This window comes from Bufo gargarizans, chromosome 1 (genome assembly GCF_014858855.1).
Source record: "Bufo gargarizans isolate SCDJY-AF-19 chromosome 1, ASM1485885v1, whole genome shotgun sequence".
In the NCBI taxonomy this organism is placed as follows: domain Eukaryota; kingdom Metazoa; phylum Chordata; class Amphibia; order Anura; family Bufonidae; genus Bufo; species Bufo gargarizans.
In genome coordinates, this window is record NC_058080.1 from 505,342,340 (window position 1) to 505,365,578 (window position 23,239).

General features: G+C 43.8%; 1 protein-coding gene across 1 annotated transcript; it reads left to right on the forward strand.

The window, feature by feature from the left end:
- The first annotated feature begins 21,676 nt into the window (after positions 1–21,676).
- Positions 21,677–22,681, forward strand: LOC122928443 (olfactory receptor 10A7-like). The gene has a single exon (XM_044281280.1). It carries the CDS (start codon positions 21,677–21,679, stop codon positions 22,679–22,681), a length of 1,005 nt encoding a protein of 334 aa, XP_044137215.1.
- Positions 22,682–23,239: the final 558 nt, after the last annotated feature.

The window sequence follows — 23,239 nt, forward strand, 5'->3', positions numbered from 1 at the left end:
AGGTACTTCCCCATAACAGTGTCATCCACAGGTACCCCCCCATAACAGTATTATCCACAGGTACCCCCCCATAACAGTGTCATCCACAGGTACCCCCCATAACAGTGTCATCCACAGGTACCCCCCATAACAGTGTCATCCTCAGGTTCCCCCCATAACAGTGTCATCCTCAGGTTCCCCCCATAACAGTGTCATCCACAGGTACCCCCCCATAACAGTGTCATCCACAGGTACCCCCCCCATAACAGTGTCATCCACAGGTACTTCCCCATAACAGTGTCATCCACAGGTACCCCCCCATTAACAGTTTCATCCACAGGTACCCCCCCATAACAGTGTCATCCACAGGTACCCCCCATAACACTGTCATTCACAGGTACCCCCATAACAGTGTCATCCACAAATACCCCCATAACAGTGTCATCCACAAATACCCCCATAACAGTGTCAGCCACAGACCAGCCCCATAACAGTGTCAGCCACAAACCAGCCCCATAACAGTGTCACCCACAGGTACCCCCCCATAACAGTGTCACCCACAGGTACCCCCCCATAACAGTGTCACCCACAGGTACCCCCCCATAACAGTGTCACCCACAGGTACCCCCCCATAACAGTATTATCCACAGGTACCCCCCCCATAACAGTATTATCCACAGGTACCCCCCCATAACAGTGTCATCCACAGGTACCCCCCATAACAGTGTCATCCACAGGTTCCCCTCCATAACAGTGTCATCCACAGGTTCCCCCCCATAACAGTGTCATCCACAGGTACCCCCCCATAACAGTGTCATCCACAGGTACTCCCCCATAACAGTGTCATCCACAGGTACTCCCCCATAACAGTGTCATCCACAGGTACTCCCCTATAACAGTGTCATCCACAGGTACCCCCCATAACAGTGTCATCCACAGGTACCCCCCCATAACAGTGTCATCCACAGGTACCCCCCCATAACAGTGTCAACCACAGGTATCCCCCATAACAGTGCCAGCACTACTGTTCTAGCGCCCATTATTGTAACAGGCTTAATGTCTAGTTTATGCATAAAATAGCCAAGATGATTATCTAAAATGATGGTAGTCTCATGTTCAAAGCTGTAGTAGATGGCGAAATATGGATCCTGAAAGTCAAAAGTTTAAAACATTGTTACCCTTTTGCTCATCAGTGTACCAACTTTCACGGCAATAGGAGCAACTTTTTAAAAAATTCGGCAAACTGGACCTGAAACTAATCTTGACTGGTTTTCTTATCTCTAATGCCTAATATAGGGATCTGGGGTGCATGTCTTTTTTTCTAAATTTTTTCTATATTAGTGGCATATTTGTATTCTGTGCCCTGGTGAGGTTTTGTGATCTGTTCACGTGGTGTGGTACTACATGGTAGTTGTCATTGCTGTGGTACTGTGCATGTGGAGTGGTGTGGTCCAGAGCCAAAGGAGTGTAGCCTAGCAGAGGAGGTGCTTTTGGGCTGCCGGCTTGCCCAACACCGCCACCAATAGGCGCTATGTTGAGGCAGTGGCAGCTGTCAAGTGGTACCACACCCAACAGTGCAGGGACCCACATGAAAGAGGTTAATGTGATGTTGGCAAGTGGGCTTAAACATTTTCACTAAGACCATCATGTTTATACATTGTGCTTAGCCGCAATAAATAAATGTGTACCATTTGGATGTGCAGTCAATGTCTTTTTTTTTGTGGCATTGAGAAATACTTTGCTTTTTCTACATATTACTGTACTATGCTTGATGTAAGGATGGAAATCACTAGGTCCATCTGTGTGTTGACTTTGTGAGCAAGAATTTAAGGGAGATTTCAACTCTAAAGCCAGCAAAATTGTGCAGCTCTGTACTTGCAAATTAAGTAGAAAGTAATGAATTTAATTTGTATGTAAATTATGACTATAGGGGTTTGCAAATTTCACTTTTCAGACAGTTGGACACATTTAGAAAAGTTAACATTTATGTGAAATGAATTATTACAAATATTTTCCATTAATACTGGAATTAATAGGCAAGTACAGTGCCTTGAAAAAGTTTTTCCAAATTTTTTCACGTTATATCCACAAACCTAAATATACTTTTTTGGGATTTTATGTGATAGACCAACACAAAGTAGCAGGTATGTATGAAGTGAAATGAAAATGATACCTGGTTTTCAAACTTTTTAATAACTGAAATCTGGAAAGTGTAGCGTGCATTTGTATTAAGCCCCTTGTACTCTGATACCCCTAAATAAAATCCAGTGTGACCAATTGCCTTCAGAATTCACCTAATTAGGAAATAGAGTCCACCTGTAATTTATTCTCAGTGTAACTACAACTGGTCTGTGAAGGCCTCAGAGGTTTGTTAGAGAACATTGTTGAACAAACAGCTTCACGAAAACCAAGGAACACACCAGACAGGTCAGGAACAAAGTTGTGGAGAAATGTAAAGCAGGGTTAGGTTATAAAAAATATCCCAAACCCTGAACATCTCACTGAGCACTGTTCAATCCATCATCCGCAAATAGAAGGAGTATGGCGCAACTTAAAATCTACCAAGACATGGCCGTCCACCTAAACTGACAGCACAAGCAAGGAGAGCACTCATTAGAGAATCAGCTCAGAGTCCCACGGTCACTCTGAAGGAGGTGCAGTGAACAGAAAAACTATTAGTCTTGTACTCCACAAATTTGGCCTTTATGGAAGAGTGGCAAGAAGGTGCTCTGGTCAGATAAGACCAAAGTTGAAGTTTTTGGCCTAAACACTATGTGTGGTGGAAAAATAAGACTGCACATCACACTGAACACACCATCCCCACTGTGAAACATGGTGGTGGGAGAATCATGCTGTGGGGATGCATTTCTTCAGCAGGGACCGGGAAGCAGGTCAAAGTTGATGGTAAGATTAGTGGAGCTAAATACCGGGCAGTCCTGGAGGAAAACATGGTAGAGGCTTCAAAACATTTGAGACTGGGGCGAAGGTTACCTTCCAGCAGGACAATGACTCTAAACATACAGCCAGGGCTACAATGGAATGGTTTAGATCAATGCATATTCATGTGTAGAATGGCCCAAAGTCCAGACCTAAATCCCATTGAGAATCTGTTGCAAGACTTGAATATTGCTGTTCACAGTCGCTCTTTATCCAATCTGACTGAGCTTGAGCTATTTTGCAAAGAAGAATGGGCAAACATTTCAGGCTCTAGATGTGCAAATCTGTTAAAGACATACCCCAAAAGACATATGAAGGATTATGGATTATGTCCTGGCAGTGCACAGCTACAGGACATATTGTACATAGAGGCACACTATGACCTGGCGCTGTGCGCTGTCAGAACCTAGTGCAGCACTGGCGCCAGGACACAATGCTAAACCAAGAGCAGTGAGGATTGTATAAATTTGGGGGCTGCTCTAGGGTCAGAATGAATTTGGGTCTGACTTTGGGTCTGTATGAATTTTCCAGGAGCTGATCTGAGATCTGGACTCATTTTGAGATCTGGTCTGGAAGAATGTATTACTTTTGGTGTCTGGTCTGGAGGTCTGTATTAATTTGGCGGTCTGTCTGGAGTCTATTAATTTTGGAGTCTGGTCTGGAGATCTGTGTTAATTTGGGGTTTTTGAGGCCATGATGGATCCGCAAAAAAAACTAGTGTGAAAGTAGTCTTAGCTGTAAGCCATAATAATCAACATTAAAAGAAATAAATGCTTGCAATAGATCACTCCGTGTGTAATAAATCTATATAATATACAAGTTTCACTTTTTGAAATGAATTACTGAAATAAATTAACTTTTTGTTGATATTCTAATTTATTGAGATGTACCTGTATGTAAGCAATTCTCCAATCTCTATATTTTCTGTAATATGAAATTAGCGTGTACAGGTTTTAGCTGGGTACACGGTCAGCTTTTCACTGCACGCTATGTCCCCGCACATTAGTCATGTACTCATACTTTCCTGCAGTTATAATTAGAAAACAATTTGCTAAAATATCTGATGACCATCTTGTTTCCTCTCTGTATTTTAAGTCTACACAAAGAGATAGGAAATTTAGTCTATAATTCATACATAAGTCATTGTGCTGGGTATTAATGGGTTTAAAGCAGATGTAATCACTAAACCTGCACCTTTGCTGAAGTAGGAAAACTACCTTATTGGCAAACTGAATGCACCATAATTCCAGGTAATTTCATCTGACCCCTCTGCAAGTTTGCCGATTGATAATTTGATATATGCCGTGACCTCAAAAGACCATATAGGTTCAAGTGATCATGTTAAATAAACATCCGTATAACATTACAGCTATCCTGCAGATGAGAGAAGCTATGCAGACCATGCCAATATCAGTTTTAAGAGAGAGTGAAAGCAAATAGGACGGACAGAAGGATACAGATGAAGATGTTGATGTAGAATACAGCATAGATTTTGAGCCTTAACGACTTTTAGCAATTTTATGCTTATGGTGGTTAGTGAAACTTTTTTTTTTTGCTGGTGATTTTGAATCTCTTTTTTATGACTTTTTTGTACTTTTTAAAATCATTTTCACAAACACCATTTGTTTGTTTTTGTTTTTTAGAATTATTAGGTTTTTAGAGTGGGACAATGAGTAAAAATGATTAGTTAAATTAATTTTATATTTCATAATAATTTAATACTTTAAATAATTTAATCACATAGAAGAACCCTAAGATAGAATTGATAGCCATGGCCAGTGTTTCCAAATTCACTCCTCAACATTGAAATTGCAACACCAAGAAGGACAAGATGTAACATTAAACATCGGTGGCTGTGCATGCAAAATATAGGAAAAAATATCTGCCTGTCTGGTAGCCGGAACTGTGGGAGCGCACATAGAATTGCGCTTTTTTCCCATAGTGTGCAAGCACAGCCACCACTGCTGCATTGCAGACTACTACTGCCATCATTGCCACTGCCTATATAAAGCCATTGGAAAATACAAGCTCTATAAAATACCTCAGAACTGTGCCTGATATATGCTTGTACTACGTCACCCACTATCCGAAGTAAAAAGACTGCTCTTTGTTATCACTAAACTAGGCCTGTTTATTGCCACCATTATCTATCTGCTGGCACCTCATCCTAACTTCTTGCCTTATACCCTGCCAAACATCTCTCATGTAAGCAGGGGCATACATAGAAATCACTGGGCCCCATTTATTCATTAGAATTATTACCCCAGTGCATTTTTTTCTTTATTTGAAATATTTATTACTTTTATATCAATAATGCTTTCTTCTTGATTGATTACTGCTATTTTATTACTTTGATTGTAATGGTGAACGGAACCATGTGCACTGTTAATAAAAGTTGTATTTTTCTTTGTTAAAACTAATAAAAACAAAATTTACAAGAAATCACTGGGCCCCATAGCAAGAATTTAAATTGGGCCCCCATTCCCTTTTTATAGAGCCTCCCACTACCCATTCCAGGTCTCTCCCTTTGCTCTATGAACTATGCTTGCAGCTGCGTTTTATAATTTATGCCATCAGGGCCGGATTGGTTTTACAAAAGCGGTATAATAGATAAAGTGTGTACAGATGTATAGTATATACAGCAGCGTACTGTTATGTGAGGTACAAGGTATAATAGATGCAGTGTGTATAGATTTATGTATATACAGCAGAGTACTGCTGTGTACAGGTATATAGTATATACTGTAGTGTACTGATATGTGAGGTACGGGGTATAATATATGCAGTGTTTACAGGTATATAGTATATACAGTAGAGTAATATGTGAGGTACAAGGTATAATAGATGCAGTGTGTATAGATTTATGTATATACAGCAGAGTACTGCTGTGTACAGGTATATAGTATATACTGTAGTGTACTGATATGTGAGGTACGGGGTATAATATAAGCAGTGTTTACAGGTATATAGTATATACAGTAGAGTAATATGTGAGGTACAAGGTATAATAGATGCAGTGTGTACAGATATATTGTATATATAGCAGGTACTGACATGTGAGGTACAAGGTATAATAGATGTAGTGTGTACAGGTATATAGTTAATACAGCAGTGTATTAATGTGAGGTATGAGGTATAAATTACAGCTCGTACCTCACATATCAGACCACTGCAGTATATACTATATATCTATACACACTGCATATATTATACCTCGTACCTCACATATCAGTACATTGCTGTATATACTATATATCTGTACACACTATATCTTTTATACCTCGTACCTCACATATCAGTACACTGCTGTACAGTGAGGAACAGAAGTATTTGAACACCGTGCGATTTTGCAAGTTCTCCCACTTAGAAATCATGGAGGGGGCTGAAATTCACATTCACAAAAAAAATCAAGAAATCAATTTTATTTGTTGCACTGCTGAACATAAATATTTGAACACCTGAGAAAATCAGTGTTAATATTTGGTACAGAAGCTTTTGTTTCCAATTACAGAGGTCAAACGTTTCCTGTAGTTCTTGATCAAGTTTGCACACACTGCAACAGGGATTTTGGCCCACTCCTCCACACAGATCCCTTCTAGATCTGTCACATTTCGGGGCTGTCGCTGAGCAACACAGAGTTTCAGCTCCCTCCAAAGATGTTCTATTGAATGTAGGTCTGGAGACTGGCTAGGCCACTCCAGAACCTTGATATGCTTCTTACGGAGCCACTCCTTGGTTATCCTGGCTGTGTGCTTTGAGTCGTTGTGATGTTCAAAGACCCAGCCACGACCCATCTTCAATGCTCTGACTGAGGGAAGGAGGTTGTTGCTTAAAATCTCACAATAAATTGCCCCATTCATCCTCTCCTTAATACAGTGCAGTCGTCCTATCCCCTTCACAGAAAAGCACCCCGAAAGCATGCTGTTACCACACCCATGCTTCACAGTAGGAATGGTGTTCTTGGGATGCAACTCATCCTTCTTTTTCCTCCAAACATGACGAGTGAAGTTTAGACCAAAAAGTTTTAATTACCACCAGCTGACACTGCTGACTGTTTTTTTTTATATAGGCCAGTCAAGACCCGGCCTGGAACGTGGGGAGTAGTCACCCACCCAGCAATTTGACTACTCCCAGTAAGAGCCGTCCCGGATCAGCTATTTGAGCTATACTAAATAGCAAGGTGTCAAACAGCAACTGCTGCTGACACATGAAAACTGGCTCTTACTCCACCGAGGCCAGGAACCTCAGTGACACATACCTTCCGTCAACGACGGTCCCTTGCACCTTCCTACATACCTCCCCCCTTTGTTCAACCCTGAGGGGGTGAACACTTGCCAGACAGTGTACCTAGGACAGAACATCTGCGTTTCCCTGCAAGTGGCCTGCCCTGTGTTCAACTGAGAACTTGAAGTTCTGTCATGACAAGAACCATCTGGTGACCAGAGCATTCCTCTCTTTGGCCTGGCTCATCCACTTGAGAGGGGAGTGGTCTGTCACCAGACAGAACTTTCTTCCTAACAGATAATAGCTGAGAGACTTGAGTGCCCACTTGATGGCCAGGCACTCTCACTGCACTATACTGTACCTGGTCTCGGCTGGGGTGAGTTTGCGGCTCAGGAAAACAACGGGATGTTCCTCCCATTGATTTACTGAGAGAGTACAGCTTCGAGACCTACTTCAGAGGCATCGGTCTGTACCACAAACTCTCTCTTGAAGTCAAGCGTCACCAAAACTGGTGACCCGCACAGAACCAACTTCAATGAGGAAAAAGCCTCTTCCGCCTGGTCATTTCAGTGGACCCCGCTAAAGTGGCAAAATCGGTAACGAACCTCATATAGTAACCCACCATTCCCAGGAACGATTTTACTTGCCTTGTGGTGACAGGTTGGGGCCAATTCCAAATCGCCTCTATTTTTTATTTACTTGGGGTTTGATAACTCCATGTTCAATGATGTACCCCAGGTGTTTAGTCTCCTCTAACCCTATCGCGCATTTCTTTGGGTTAGCGGTCAGTCCAGCCTAAGGGAGTCCACTACAGCCTGCACTTTGGGTATATGACTTTCCCAGTCGGTACTGTGGATGACAATATCAACCAGGTAAGCTGAAGTGTCAGCGACCATGTCATGCCGAAATTCTTACTGTGGCAGCCGCTTCCCTTGCTTCAGACAGAGGGGCTGAAACCTCTTCCCCTAGAAAACCTGGCTGCGGGCTGACTTCAGTACAGGTTTCCCTATCTTTCCACGGTTTGAGTAGATTCTAGTGTTGAGCGAGCATGCTCGGCTGAATACCAGTTCGGCTCGAGCATCGCTATGCTCGGCACATGGCGGTACTCGGCCGAGAACCGCATGTGCTCGAGCGCAATGCTCTAGTCTCCTCCCCGCATGTTTTGCAGCTGCTAAGCAGCCAATAAACGTGCAGGTAAGTACTACCCTCACTGTAATGCCAGTAGCCATGTTGGCTACTGGCATTACAGTGATTGGCTGGCCGGAACAAGTCATCGGGTGCTATATAGCACACAATGACGCGTGTTAAGCTCATTCTAAATCAGGGAGTGCTGAGTATAGGAAGGGACAGAGAGTGTAGGGAGTGTAATCGAATAATATAACTGTACAAAAACGTTTCAGAGACCCAAAAGTCCTTGTAAGGACTATTGTGTGTGACAGCAGCAATATATTTTTGTAGCGCAATCTGCACTAAATTGCTCAGTGTGAGGGAGAGCTTTGCATAGGAAGGAACAGTGTGGGGAGTGCAATAGGAAGATTTTTGTACAGAAAACTTTTCAGGGACCCAAAAGTCCTTTAAAGGACTACTGTGTGTGACAGCAGCAATATATATTTTAAGTGTATCCTGTGCTAAATACTGTGTAAATGGCCACTACAGACAGTTAAATTATCCGTGCCACATCTCCTGTTTCAAGTGTGCGCATCCTTAAAATATCAGTGACATCCAGTGCAGGTTTTCCGTAGACGGTGTCCCCTGCGCACAGTTAAATTATCTACGCCACATCTCCTGTTTATAGTGTGCGCATCCTTAAAATATCAGTGACATCCAGTGCAGTTTTTCCGTAGATGGTGTCTGCTGCGGACTGTTAAATTATCCGCGCCACATCTCCTGTTTAAAATGTGCGCATCCCTAAAATATCAGTGACATCTAGTGCAGTTTTTCTGTAGACACTATGAACTGTGACATTACCTGTGGTACCTGTCCTGTATAACGTTTCCTCATTACAAATACTGTTGTAAATTTTTTTGCACATACACTTCCAAATCCTACAGTAGGACTTCCAAATCCTACGCTACTGTATGTGTGACATACTTTCAAGAATATATCACATTTAAAATTAAAAAGGCGAGCTGTTCCACGGAGCGCCCTCTTGTGGAAATCTCCCTTACCAAGGGGTAGATGTTCCTCAGTCTGGCGCTTTTTTGAAGAAAGTGCGAACGACAAAAGAAGTAGTTTGCAACCTGTGTCATACGAAAATGAGTCGTGGCATGAACACTAGCAACCTCACCACCACCAGCATGATCCGCCACATGGCATCCAAGTACCATAATAAGTGGGACGAAAACCTGGGTCCACAATCTGTGTCTGCGGGTCACACCACTGCCTCCTCTTCCCCTATGTTACGTGCTGGCCAATCCACTGTTGAAGGCGCAGGTCCGGATGCCTCCTGTCCTGCACCTGGACCTTCGCAAGCACCATCAGCGACCACATCCATTTCCATGTCCCAGCGCAGCGTCCACCTGTCTTTACCCCAAGCCTTTGAACGCAAGTGAAAATACCCAGCCACCCATCCACAGGCCACAGCACTAAATGCGCAGCTTTCCAACTTACTGGCCATGGAAATGTTGCCATTTAGGCTAGTGGACACTGAGGCCTTCCGCAGCCTGATGTCGGCGGCCGTCCCGCATTACGCAGCCGCCACTATTTTTCAAGGTGTGCCCGCCTTACACCAACATGTGTCCCGTAACATCACACGTGCCCTGACCAACGCAGTTAGTGGGAAGGTCCACTTAACCACGGACACATGGACAAGTGCATTCGGTCAGGGATGCTACATTTCCCTGATGGCACACTGGTTGAATGTTGTGGAAGCTGGGAGCGAGTCGTACCCTGGGATGGCACAGGTGCTACTGACGGCAAGGATTGCGGGCCCTACATCGATCAGGGTTTTCGTGAGTACCTACGTTAGTGGCTCCAACCCCCACTTCTCCTCCTCCACCTCTTCTTCCACTTCCACCTCCGAATTATCCACGTGCAGCACCAATCAGTCATCACTCGGTAGCTGGAAGCAGTGATGCATTGCAGTGGGGAAGTGGCAACAGGCCGAGCTGAAGCTCATATGCTTAGGGGACAAACAGCACACCGCCGCATAGCTGTGGCAGGGGATAAAAGACCAGACTGAGCTGTGGCTCTCGCCACTCAATCTAGAACCAAGCATGTTTGTGTCTGATAATGTCCGTAAACTTGGTGGTGGCTTTGGAGCTCGGCAAGCTTAGACACATCCTATGCCTTGCACACGTCTTCAACCTTGTGGTTCAGTGGTTTCTCAAAACCTGCCCCAATTTGCCTGAGCTAATGGTGAAGGTGCGCCGCGTGTGTGCACATTTCCACAAGTCACCAACAGCTTCAGCCGGTCTGTCAACACTGCAGCAGCGCTTGAAATTGCCAGCTCACCGGCTGTTGTGCAATGTGAGCACGCGCTGGAACTCCACGTTCCACATGTTGGCCAGGCTTTGTGAGCAACAGAGGGCAGTAGTGGAATACCAGCTGCAACATAGTCGTCGCCTTTCCAGTCAGCTTCTGCTATTCACAAGCAATGAGTGGGCATGGATGTCTGACCTCTGTGAGGTTTTAAGAAACTTTGAGGAATCAACACAGATTGTGAGCGGCAATAACGCAATTATCAGCGTAACCATCCTACTTCTGTGTCTACTCAAACGCTCGCTGCTCACAATTAAGGATGACGCTTTGCATGTGAAAGAGGTGGAAATGGGGGTAGACATTACACTGGGTGATAGCCAGATGACCCTCAGTTCGTCTTCTCAGCGCAAATTGGACGATGAAGAGGAGGAGGAGGAGAAGCAGGAGGTGGTTGCCTCTGCTACAGAGGGTAGTACCCATGGAAGTTTAATTCCATCTGTTCAGTGTGGGTGGGCAGAAGAGGAGGAAGAGGATGAGGAGATTGAGAGTGACCCTCCTGATGACGACAGCGAAGTCTTGCCTGTTGGTACTCTGGCACACATGGCTGACTTCATGTTAGGCTGCCTTTCCCGTGACCCGCACGTTATATACATTTTAGACAATACGGATTACTGGTTGTTCACCCTTCTAGACCCCCGCTGCAAAAAGAACTTCTCATCTCTCATTCCTCTGGTGGAGAGGACGAGCAAAACGGTGCAATACCAGAGGATCCTTGTTGAAAAATTGCTCCAAAAATTTCCATCTGACAACGCTGGCGGCAGAGTCCATATTTCCTTGGCCAACCGAGGAGGGGAGACAAGGGGAACACACAGCAGTTCCAACAGAGGCAGGGCAACACTCTCCAAAGCCTGGGACAGTTTCATGACACCCCACCAGCCCCCTCACACTGATGCGCGGCCTACCAGGCGTCCAAGCTGGACTCGTGGCACGAACTGGCGCTCTACGCTTTGGAGGTGCTGGCCTGCCCTGCTGCCAACGTTTTGTCTGAGTGGGTTTTTAGTGCTGCTGATGGCATTATAACAGCCTGTCAACTGAAAATGCTGACAGGTTTACTTTTATAAAAATGAACAAGGCCTAGATTGACCATGACTTCTCGACTCCACCAGAGGAAAGCGGCTGAACATAAAGGCACTTTAAATGTGTTGTTTATAATGTACAGAATACACTGTATTCCCATGCACCCCTTCCAACACAAACAAGGGTATATGGTTGAATCTTCCTTTTCTCATCCTCCTACTTCTCTTCCATCATATCAACATGCTTATTTATCACATATAATGCCCTCGCATTTATGCCCTTCAAATATAATTTTTACAGGGTAAGCTCACCTGCAGGCCCTCACATATAATATTTTAGAGGGTCAGCTCAGCTGCAGGCCCTCGCATATAATTTTTTAGAGGGTCAGCTCAGCTTCAGGCCTACACCTACAATATTTTACTGGGTCAGCTCACCAGCAGGCCCGCACCTCAAATCTTTTACAGGGTCAGCTCACTAGCAGGCCTGCACCTCAAATCTTTTACAGGGTCAGCTCACCAGCAGGCCCGCAACTCTAATCTTTTACAGGGTCAGCTCACCTGAAGGCTCTCACATATAATTTTTTAAAGGGTCAGCTCACCTGCAGGCCCTTGCATATAATGTTTTACAGGGTCAGCTCACTAGCAGGCCCACACCTAAAATCTTTTACTGGGTCAGCTCACCTGCAGGCCCTCACCTAATTATACCTAATAGGGAATGTGAGCGCATGCTGCCTTGCTTGGTTTGCTCAGCATGCATGTTGGTACTTGTAGTCCCTGAGGGGGCCCAGCATGCATGCGGAACCTACACCTTGTGAACTTCATGATCGCTGTCATGGCACTTAACAGGTTAAACTTAGTGTTAGGTTCCCATCTTACAGAGATCGCCTTGATGTGCGGCAGACGGGCTCAAATAATTTTGTACAAAATGATTTGCCAAGCATCTCTAATTTATAAGTATAGCATAAGCAATATAATTCATTTTTGTACTTTATTTGGTTTGCAAAGTGCTGTTGCATTGTATGTTTTGCCTTGCTTGGATGTGGTAGCCATAGCCGTTTCTCAGGCTCGCTCTCCTGAATCAAACACTGATTCCCCGTTACCCGTAGTTGGAATTGTTTGCGCTGACAAGAACATCGAAAGTTGATAGGCCAGACATCCAAATGGATCTTCGCCGTCACGGGGACGTGCAATCGGCCCCAGGTTAACTAGTCACCAAAGCGGCAGCAGGCCCTCACCCATAATGTTTTAAATGGTCAGATCAGTAGGCCCTTGATCCAAATGTTTTTGAGGGCCACCAGCAAGCCATCAATCATAATTTTTCAAGGGTGTGTATGATGCCCTCCTTTATGTGTAATAAAGGGTGTATTGGAGTGCCGGTTTCTTGTAATTTTTAGCAGCGCTTTCACTTAGTGCATAAGCTTTTTGAGTGTAGGAGTTCAACTACATGAACAATTGTTCCACAATGTGAATGAGGCGCTCCTTTATGTGATATACAGGTTGTATTGGAGTGCCTCTTCCTTGTAATTTTTGGCAGCACTTGCACTTTATATACAAATAAATATACAGGAAAGAATTTTTCCTATACATTTTTTTAATTTGGTTTTGTGCGTATTATTGTCAGTCTGTAAACGTGGCATACTATTCGGACAACACCGTTCCCAGCAGCGACCTGCGTGTCCAAGATGCATCCAGACATTCTCCCCATGCTGTTACAGAACCATTTCTGTGTTGTTTTAATAAATTTCTGACATTTTCCTATGAACCAGGCACCCTCCCTTCTTCATAGCAGGGGGTACCTGGTTTAATGCTCGGGTTCTCCCATTGACTTCCATTATACCCGAAAATCCCGATGTGTTCGGCCCGTGCCCCCGAGCACTCCAGTGCTCTATCAACACTAAGGCCCCTTTCACACGGGCGAGTATTCCGCGCGGATGCGATGCGTGAGTTGAACGCATTGCACCCGCACTGAATACCGACCCATTCATTTCTATGGGGCTGTTCACATGAGCTGTGATTTTCACGCATCACTTGAATGGGGTTGCGTGAAAATCGCAAGCATCCGCAAGCAAGTGCAGATGCGGTGCGATTTTCACGCACGGTTGCTAGGAGACGATCGGGATGGAGACCCCGATCATTATCATTATTATTTTTCCTTATAACATGGTTATAAGGGAAAATAATAGCATTCTGAATACAGAATGCATAGTAAATTAGCGCTGGAGGGGTTAAAAAATTGTAAAAAATTTTTTACCTCACCTTAGTCCACTTGATCGCGCTGCCCGGCATCTCGTCTGTCTCCTTTGGTGAACAGGACCTGTGGTGACTTCACTCCGGTCATCACATGATCCATCACCATGGTAAAAGATCATGTGATGGAACATGTGATGACCGGAGTGACGTCACCATAGGTCCTGTTCACCAAAGGAGACAGACGAGATGCCGGGCAGCGCGATCAAGTGGACTAAGGTGAGGTAAAAAATTTTTTAATTATTTTTTTAACCCCTCCAGCGCTAATTTACTATGCATTCTATATTCAGAATGCTATTATTTTCCCTTATAACCATGTTATAAGGGAAAATAATAATGATAATGATCGGGATCTCCATCCCGATCGTCTCCTAGCAACCTTGATCTTTTACCATGGTGATGGATCATGTGATGACCAGAGTGAAGTCACCACAGGTCCTGTTCAGCAAAGGAGACAGAAGAGATGCCGGGCTACGCGATCAAGTGGACTAAGGTGAGTTAAATATTTTTTTTTAACCCCTCCAGCGCTATTTTACTATGCATTCTGTATTCATGGTTATAAGGGAAAATAATACAATCTACAGAACACCGATCCCAGAACCAAACTTCTGTGAAGAAGTTCGGGTTTGGGTACCAAACATGCACTGATTTTTCTCACGCGAGTGCAAAACGCATTACAATGTTTTGCACTCGCGCGGAAAAATCACGGGTGTTCCCGCAACGCACCCGCACATCTTCCCGCAATGCCAGTCTGAAAGAGGCCTAATAGATTCACATGGTACACCTGCTCCGGCTTTCGCCTCCCTAGGCTGGTGTACCTTGTAATTTACCTCTCCAATTTTTTCAAGTACTGTCCACGGTCGGCACCAGAACCAAAACCCAATCTCCTGGGAAAAAGATCCGGAACCGAGCCTGCCGATTATAGATCTGACTCTGGGCTCACTGAGTGGCCTCTATATGCTCCCTGACAAGAGTCAAAACGGTCTCTATCCGCTGTTGCATCTTGGTAACATACTCAAGGACTTTTATGCGGAGTGGGTTACCTCTTTGGTTACGTCCAACAAACCACGAGGATGTCTGCCATATAGCAATTCGAAGGGCGAGAACCCAGTAGGGGTACCTCTCGCACAGCGAACGTGAGATAGGGCAGAAGAAGGTCCCAGTCCTTCCCATCTTTAGATACCACCCTTTTTAACATGGTTTTTAGTGTTTTGTTAAACATTTCAACCAGATGTACCCGCTGGGCCCGGACCAACACATTCACCCCCAGTCTTGCCAAAATCTCACCCTTTACTTTGCTGTAGTCGGCCGCTTGATCGTCCAGCAAATAGAATACACCCGCTGGGAATTAGATGCCGGAAACGGAGTGAAGACCTCAGCCCACTGGTCTCGGGGTAGCTTCTCCGTTGTGGCCACTTTCTCGTACATCGCCAGGTAGGTGTCGATGTCGTCTGCGGGTGTCATCTTAGGAATCGCCGCACGGACTGCCTTCCGTGCATCGTGGGCGCTTGGGGTTGCTCCTTCTGTCTGCAAAGCCATCACGTGTTGTAGCAGCAACTGGTTGGTCTCTTGCTGCTGCTTGTTAGCCTCCCGTTGTTGCAGGTTTGTCTCTCACTGCTGCAGATTAGCCTCCATGAGGGCCTTCACAACAGCCTCCATTTTGTCCTGGGACACGGGTTGTAATACCGCTGGTTTGATATATGACATACAACCGTGCCCAAAAATGCAAACCAAAAGATATTTTGGCGTTCACGCCAGCCTCACTGCTCTTGCCCGCACCCTCCACCAATTGTGGGGATTCGCTCTGGTAGACAGGACAAACTGACTCAATATACAGGCAAAGACCAGTTTGTAACTCACAAACTTCAGTGTTTTATTCACACTTATGCCAACAAAACAGTCATGTGGTATCATGTCAGGTGGCAGTTGATTTTTTATCATCATTAATTACTATCAGTTTTGACAAAACTGATAGTAATTAATAATGATAAAAAATCAACTGCCACCTGACATGATACCACATGACGTTGATTACTACTCTGTTTATACCTTTCGGTAACATATACAGTACAGACCAAAAGTTTGGACACACCTTCTCATTCAAAGAGTTTTCTTTATTTTCATGACTATGCAAATTGTAGATTCACACTGAAGGCATCAAAACTATGAATTAAAACATGTGGAATTATATACATAACAAAAAAGTGAAACTGAAAATATGTCATATTCTAGGTTCTTCAAAGTAGCCACCTTTTGCTTTGATTACTGCTTTGCAGTGTGCATTCTCTTGATGAGCTTCAAGAGGTAGTCACCTGAAATGGTTTTCACTTCACAGGTGTGCCCAGTCAGGTTTAATAAGGCTACTTTCACACTAGCGTTCGGGCGGATCCGTTCTGAACGGATCCGCTCATAATAATGCAGACGGAGGCTCCGTTCAGAACGGATCCGTCTGCATTATATTAGCAAAAAAAAGCTAAGTGTGAAAATAGCCTCGTACGGATCCGTCCAGACTTTCAATGTAAAGTCAATGGGGGACGGATCCGCTTGAAGATTGAGCCACATTGTGGCATCTTCAAACGGATCCGTCCCCATTGACTTACATTGAAAGTCTGGACGGATCCGCACGGATCCGCACGCCTCCGAACGGCCAGTCGGACACCCGAACGCTGCAAGCAGCGTTCAGCTGTCCGCCTGTCCGTGCGGAGGCGAGCGGAGCGGAGGCTGAACGCCGCCAGACTGATGCAGTCTGAGCGGATCCGCCTCCATTCAGACTGCATCAGGGCTGGACGGCTGCGTTCGGGTCCGCTCGTGAGCCCCTTCAAACGGAGCTCACGAACGGAAACCCGAACGCTAGTGTGAAAGTAGCCTAAGTTGGATTTCTTGCCTTATAAATGGGGTTGGGACCATCAGTTGCATTGTAGAGAAGTCAGGTGGATACACAGCTGATAGTCCTACTGAATAGACTGTTAGAATTTGTATTATAGCAAGAAAAAAGCAGCTAAGTAAAGAAAAACGAGTGGCCATCATTACTTTAAGAAATGAAGGTCAGTCAGTCTGAAAAATTGGGAAAACTTTGAAAGTGTCCCCAAGTGCAGTCACAAAAACCATCAAGCGCTACAAAGAAACTGGCTGACATGCGGACCGCCCCAGGAAAGGAAGACCAAGAGTCACCTCTGCTGCAGAGGATAAGTTCATCCGAGTCACCAGCCTCAGAAATCGCAGGTTAACAGCAGCTCTGATTAGAGACCAGGTCAATGCCACACAGAGTTCTAGCAGCAGACACATCTCTAGAACAACTGTTAAGAGGAGACTGTGTGAATCAGGCCTTCATGGTAGAATATCTGCTAGGAAACCACTGCTAAGGACAGGCAACAAGCAGAAGAGACTTGTTTGGGCTAAAGAACACAAGGAATGGACATTAGACCAGTGGAAATCTGTGCTTTGGTCTGATGAGTCCAAATTTGAGATCTTTGGTTCCAACCACCGTGTCTTTGTGCGACGCAGAAAAGGTGAACGGATGGACTCTAAATGCCTGGTTCCCACCGTGAAGCATGGAGGAGGAGGTGTGATGGTGTGGGGGTGCTTTGCTGGTGACACTGTTGGGGATTTATTCAAAATTGAAGGCATACTGAACCAGCATGGCTACCACAGCATCTTGCAGCGGCATGCTGTTCCATCCGGTTTGCGTTTAGTTGGACCATCATTTATTTTTCAACAGGACAATGACCCCAAACACACCTCCAGGCTGTGTAATGGCTATTTGACCATGAAGGAGAGTGATGGGGTGCTGCGCCAGATGACCTGGCCTCCACAGTCACCGGACCTGAACCCAATCGAGATGGTTTGGGGTGAGCTGGACCGCAGAGTGAAGGCAAAAGGGCCAACAAGTGCTAAGCATCTCTGGGAACTCCTTCAAGACTGTTGGAAGACCATTTCAGGTGACTACCTCTTGAAGATCATCAAGAGAATGCCAAGAGTGTGCAAAGCAGTAATCAAAGCAAAAGGTGGCTACTTTGAAGAACCTAGAATATGACATATTTTCAGTTGTTTCACACTTTTTTGTTAGGTATATAATTCCACATGTGTTAATTCATAGTTTTGATGCCTTCAGTGTGAATCTACAATTTTCATAGTCATGAAAATAAAGAAAACTCTTTGAATGAGAAGGTGTGTCCAAACTTTTGGTCTGTACTGTATGTTTACACGATTCTTTGATCTATGTTCATACCAGGGCGCGATCAAGGTCTAGTGTTGACCGAAACGTTGGCCAGTAACTTTGTATTCACCTTCTGGACGAATGCTATAACGATGAACTAATAAAAAAATATCTTTGATACATCAGCAACAGAGTGCCGTGGTCTATCTTCTACCACTATGTGTGTGAGGTACATGAGGTAGTGGACACTGTAAATGTCTGAAGTATTATACATGGGTGAGCAATGAGTAAAAACAGGGTATTGGGGGGTAAATGACGAGAAGTGGAGGACCTTCTCTTGCCACTCCATTCCATTCTGTATGGATCAATGCAAAGCTAATTGTGAACTTCTAATTCTTGCTGTTAGGGGTTGAAGGACCTGTGATGATGTCATCACAGGTCCTGCCAGATGTACCTTTCAAACCTAGGAACTACACCATTTTTGGTGCAGTTCCTTTGCTGATGTCATCACAAGTCCTGGCAGATGCACTGTTTTAACCTGGGAACTACACTTTACACTGTGCAGTTCCCTTACAGGATCTGTGATGACATCATCAAAGGTCCTTTAGCTTTAGAAAGATAGACAGGAGCAATTAGAGGGCGGGGCCTCTCCTCCACTGTGGGCACCTCTTCCTCACGGGCCCCATAGCAGCTGCGTGGTCTGCCTATATGGTAGGTACGCCACTACATGTAAGGCATGCAACCTAACCTCAGGCAGGAGCGTCAGAAAGCCCAAGGTGTGCCCCGAGAGAAGAAAGGGTGTGCCCTCCAGTCACTGCATGGCTTAGAGAGAGCCAAGGTGTGAACTGTGAATACTACTACTACCACCCATAGCCACTACATCTCCACCCCTCCAGGTCACTGTAACCAGAGTAAGGATAAGCACATGGGGAACCAGAAGGGGGTTGTAACGGATCTCCTGGCACCCCGACTGGGTACCTTCATTGATGGATGCTCCTAGTGCTTCCCAAGGGCTCCAAGCACTCCACTCGACACCGTAACCACCACAGGAACAAGGAACAGGAACAGCTCTTACAAGAGCTAGGGGTTATAGCCAGGGGAGTATACAGCATATAGCAATCCCCACACACATGAGACAAGGCTCTATGTTGAATGTAAAACAGGAACTCTTTAATGGGTTATTTTTCAGCCACTCCCCCTGGGGACCTTGTAGAAAATTGTGACAGTTTATGTATTAGCCAATCACATACATTTACAGTATTGAAACCTTCCCAGCAATTGTACACAAAGCCCCCTTCCCTCTGTCTGTAACACAATCAACAAAATACAATGGGCATTGTCTTTGACGCAATCAACAAAATACAATTACCAAAACACAATAGGCTCTGCCTGTGATACAATTACCAAACATAATGGGCTAACTTAATCACTCACCGGCAGAAAACAAACATTTTTCCCAAAACACAGAAAACACCTCAAAACCCCACATATCCCCATTATTTATACATCCATGAATAGCTCTGATCTGGGTGAACAACATATCCAAAAGTCACCCAGATCCGAGCAGGGGTTCCCGAATTCCATGGAAGTCACATTTGACCAACCGCAAGCATGGCTTTCCTCCCCAAAACAGTTCCACAGATTTAGGCTGTTCGGCCCGTCTGTCTTCTCCTTCAAAGTTAGTATATGGGCCATAATCCTGAGGCAAGAGGCTGGCAAACTAGGCCCCTCCAAAACCCAGTGGCGAGGTTATTTTCGTCACAGGGGTGAAGCTGGGAAAGTTATTAAGGAAGACATAAGAAGAGCAGCTTGTGGCTGTGAACTGGTTCCAACATTCAGTACTGCTCACTTCCCTAAGATGCAGAATCAACCCTAAGGTACTGGAGTCAGAAGATAAAAAGTTCTCTGTTACGTTGTCTTTGTCTTCTATATTGTCGCTGCTGATCTCCGTGTGAAGTGGGTTCTGTTCACATTAATCGTCGGTTTCTACATAAAGGTGATCGCCCTGCCGAATTCGACAAATGCATACAAAGATTATTCCAGTCTTTTTAGATGCAGCCAAACATCAGAGTACCCAACAGGGATAACCCTTTCCAAAATTATCCTTCTGTGGAAGTTAGAGGTTTGCGCACATAGTGAAGTACCACCAAAGGTATAATCATAAAAATATTTATTGTACTCACAATGGAAGTATGACAACAAGTATTGAAATAAAATGCATTCAACCACATCGATCTGCCCAACCTAGTTTTCGCCTTTTGCTTCTTCAGGGGCGAGCTGCCCATTACACCTGATGCCGGGGGCAGTTTCTAGGTTTTAGTTTTCTGTGACCTGTGTATTTGAGGAATGTCATATGTTTAAGAGGCAGTTTTAGCTCCATATAAGAGCCAGTGAAGTAACTGGCAATCAGTGGAGTGTTATGAGCAAGTGTGTTACTGCAGCAGGGAAGGTGCACAACCCTGCCAGCAGAAATAAAACACAAACATGCTCAATACACAGGGAACTATTTATTTTAATACCTGTTTGGTTCACTTATGTGTTTTAACAGATTACTATTAAAAGTTATATTTTATTTTGTCACAATTATCTGGGTCAAGTTAGGTATCTAGCCTGTTTGGCTTTTTTGTGTAGATTATTTTTACACTTTAGATCAGAATAAAACCTATGCTGCAGAATAAAAAACCTTAATGGCTGCTGTATGGGCAGCAAATAAAGCCAGTTCATTTTATACTGAAAATCTGTCCCATTTTATAATACAGTTTTTCAAGATTACAGTTTTGGAAATCTCAGCTTGGTAACTTGGAAAATGGATGGAAACTTCCAGTCAATACAAATCTGGTTATGTGGTGGACACAACGCTGTACGACTCATTAACAAGACACAGCTCTAACACTGAAATATAAAAGTCTTCTAAACTGCATCTGCAGTGTCGGTCCTGAAAGCTCCCAGCCACATGTGGCGTAAACTCTGCGGATCAGTGTGCAGAAAATCCTAGCATTTACAGTACCAGCAAAGTGGATTCGATTTTCAGAAATCTCATCTACATGCTGTGGACATTTTCAGCAATAAAATCTGGACATAACTTGACAGATTTGAAATCCACAGCAAATTTGTTGCAGATTTCATTTCAAAGGGTGATTTTTTCGGCCAATCTGCGGGAAAATCTGTGCTATTTGATGTGAATTTTGTCACTGTGAATCACGGCCAGACACAGCCCTGCTATATTCAGCTTCACCCCTATTGTAACACACTTGTTTGTCCATTACATGACCAAGGGCAAATTTTTATTTGGAAGTAAACAATAAAGAATTCCATATGATAACAGCAAGAAGATATCTTAAAAAAAACTATTAAAATTGATACCCAATGTATATTATACTTTTTTATTTTATTTCATAGCCTTATTTCGTCATCATCTTTTTACTTGTGTGTCTTTATACTAGAAATTATTTAGGGAATTTTTTTATTTGGGTGTAATTACATACCGCGTACACATACCCGTAGAGGTGGTATAATTAATTAATTTTTTTATTTATCTTGCTTAATTTTTATAAATACATGTCTTGTTGGTTGTATGTTAGTGTAACAGAACTTTAATATGCTTTCAATTTTGTATCCCTCTCTGTTATGTGTCTAGATGAGATCCACAAGTTACAAGTTTCCAGAAAACCAGTCCAATATTGATGAGTTCATCCTCCTGGGATTCACCAATTTTAACACAAAGATTCAGTTATTTATTTTCCCCCTTTTCCTCTTTATCTATATATTTACTATTCTGGGTAACTTAACGATCATTACTGTGGTCACACTGGATTCCCTTCTTCACACACCAATGTACTATTTTCTCCGCAACCTCTCTTTCCTTGAGATGTGCTACATTACAGTCACCCTCCCCAAACTGCTCAACACCTTTGTGGACAAGAGAAAGACAATCTCTTTCTATGGCTGTTGCACACAGATGTATTGCTTCTTCACCCTTGGTGTTACTGAGTGCTTTCTTCTTGCTGTAATGGCATATGACCGCTTTGTAGCCATCTGCAACCCTTTGAGATACTTTTCATTAATGAACAAATCTACATGCTTACAAATGGCCACCGCCTGTTGGGTCTCTGGCAACCTGATCTCCCTTGGACAGACTGCCTCTATCTTTTCCCTTCCTTACTGTGGCCCTAACCTTCTTAACCACTTTTTCTGCGACATCCCTCCAGTGCTGAAGTTGGCCTGTACTGATGTTTCTGCTAATGAGATTTCTGTTTCTGTCACCGGTTTTCTTGTCCTACCGTTACCCTTTGCTCTGGTACTTTATTCCTATGGACGTATCATTGCTGCTATTAGGCGCATTAGCAGCAATAAAGGGAGAAAGAAAGTCTTCTCTACTTGTGCCTCACATTTTATCTCTGTCACATTATTCTTTGGAACTGGAGCTTTTACATATGTTCGAGTAAAGACTAGTGATGCTCCAGATCATGACAAGCTGCTGTCTCTCCTTTATAGTGTGGTAACCCCACTTCTGAATCCTCTTATATACAGTTTAAGGAATCAGGAAGTTAAAGGAGGACTCAAAAAACTCATACATCAAAAAGTAGGGATCAAGGAAACCAAACCATCTATAAATGTTAACTCCAGCCATAATGATCAATGACATTTTAGTTATTGAAAATAAAACCTAGAAAGTAACCATACTTTGCCTTCTGCATGCTGTCATAGCATATTTATGTCAGAAAACCTTCATCAATATCAGCAGGCCTTGCATAATCTTCCTGGAAATATTAGGTAAAGGTATCCATTATATCTGCTATATATATGTATGAACTATTTAGCTGTATTAGGTCTATTTGCTCTTAATTGTGAGGTTCTTACTGCTACTTAATTGTTAAAGCTTTTCCTAATATTGGTGACTTGTAGACCATACAGTTCCACCTCTGATATGCTGCTTTTTGTACACATTGGTTAATAAATGGCAATTACCATTTATACATTTACTCTAGCTCTACATTCTCAAATAGATTGGCAAAATCAAGAAAGTGTGCTCCAATCACCACCAAGCATGTATGTTTCTAAGATTTTTTGGCAATTTCAAAATCACAAGTTTCAAATTAGTTGGCTGACATAGGCCATATGCTTGTATGATCTCCACATGTACTTATGCTAATCCATTGGTGAGAATTTACATCTGGCCTGTTTTTTTTTTTCTAGGGTT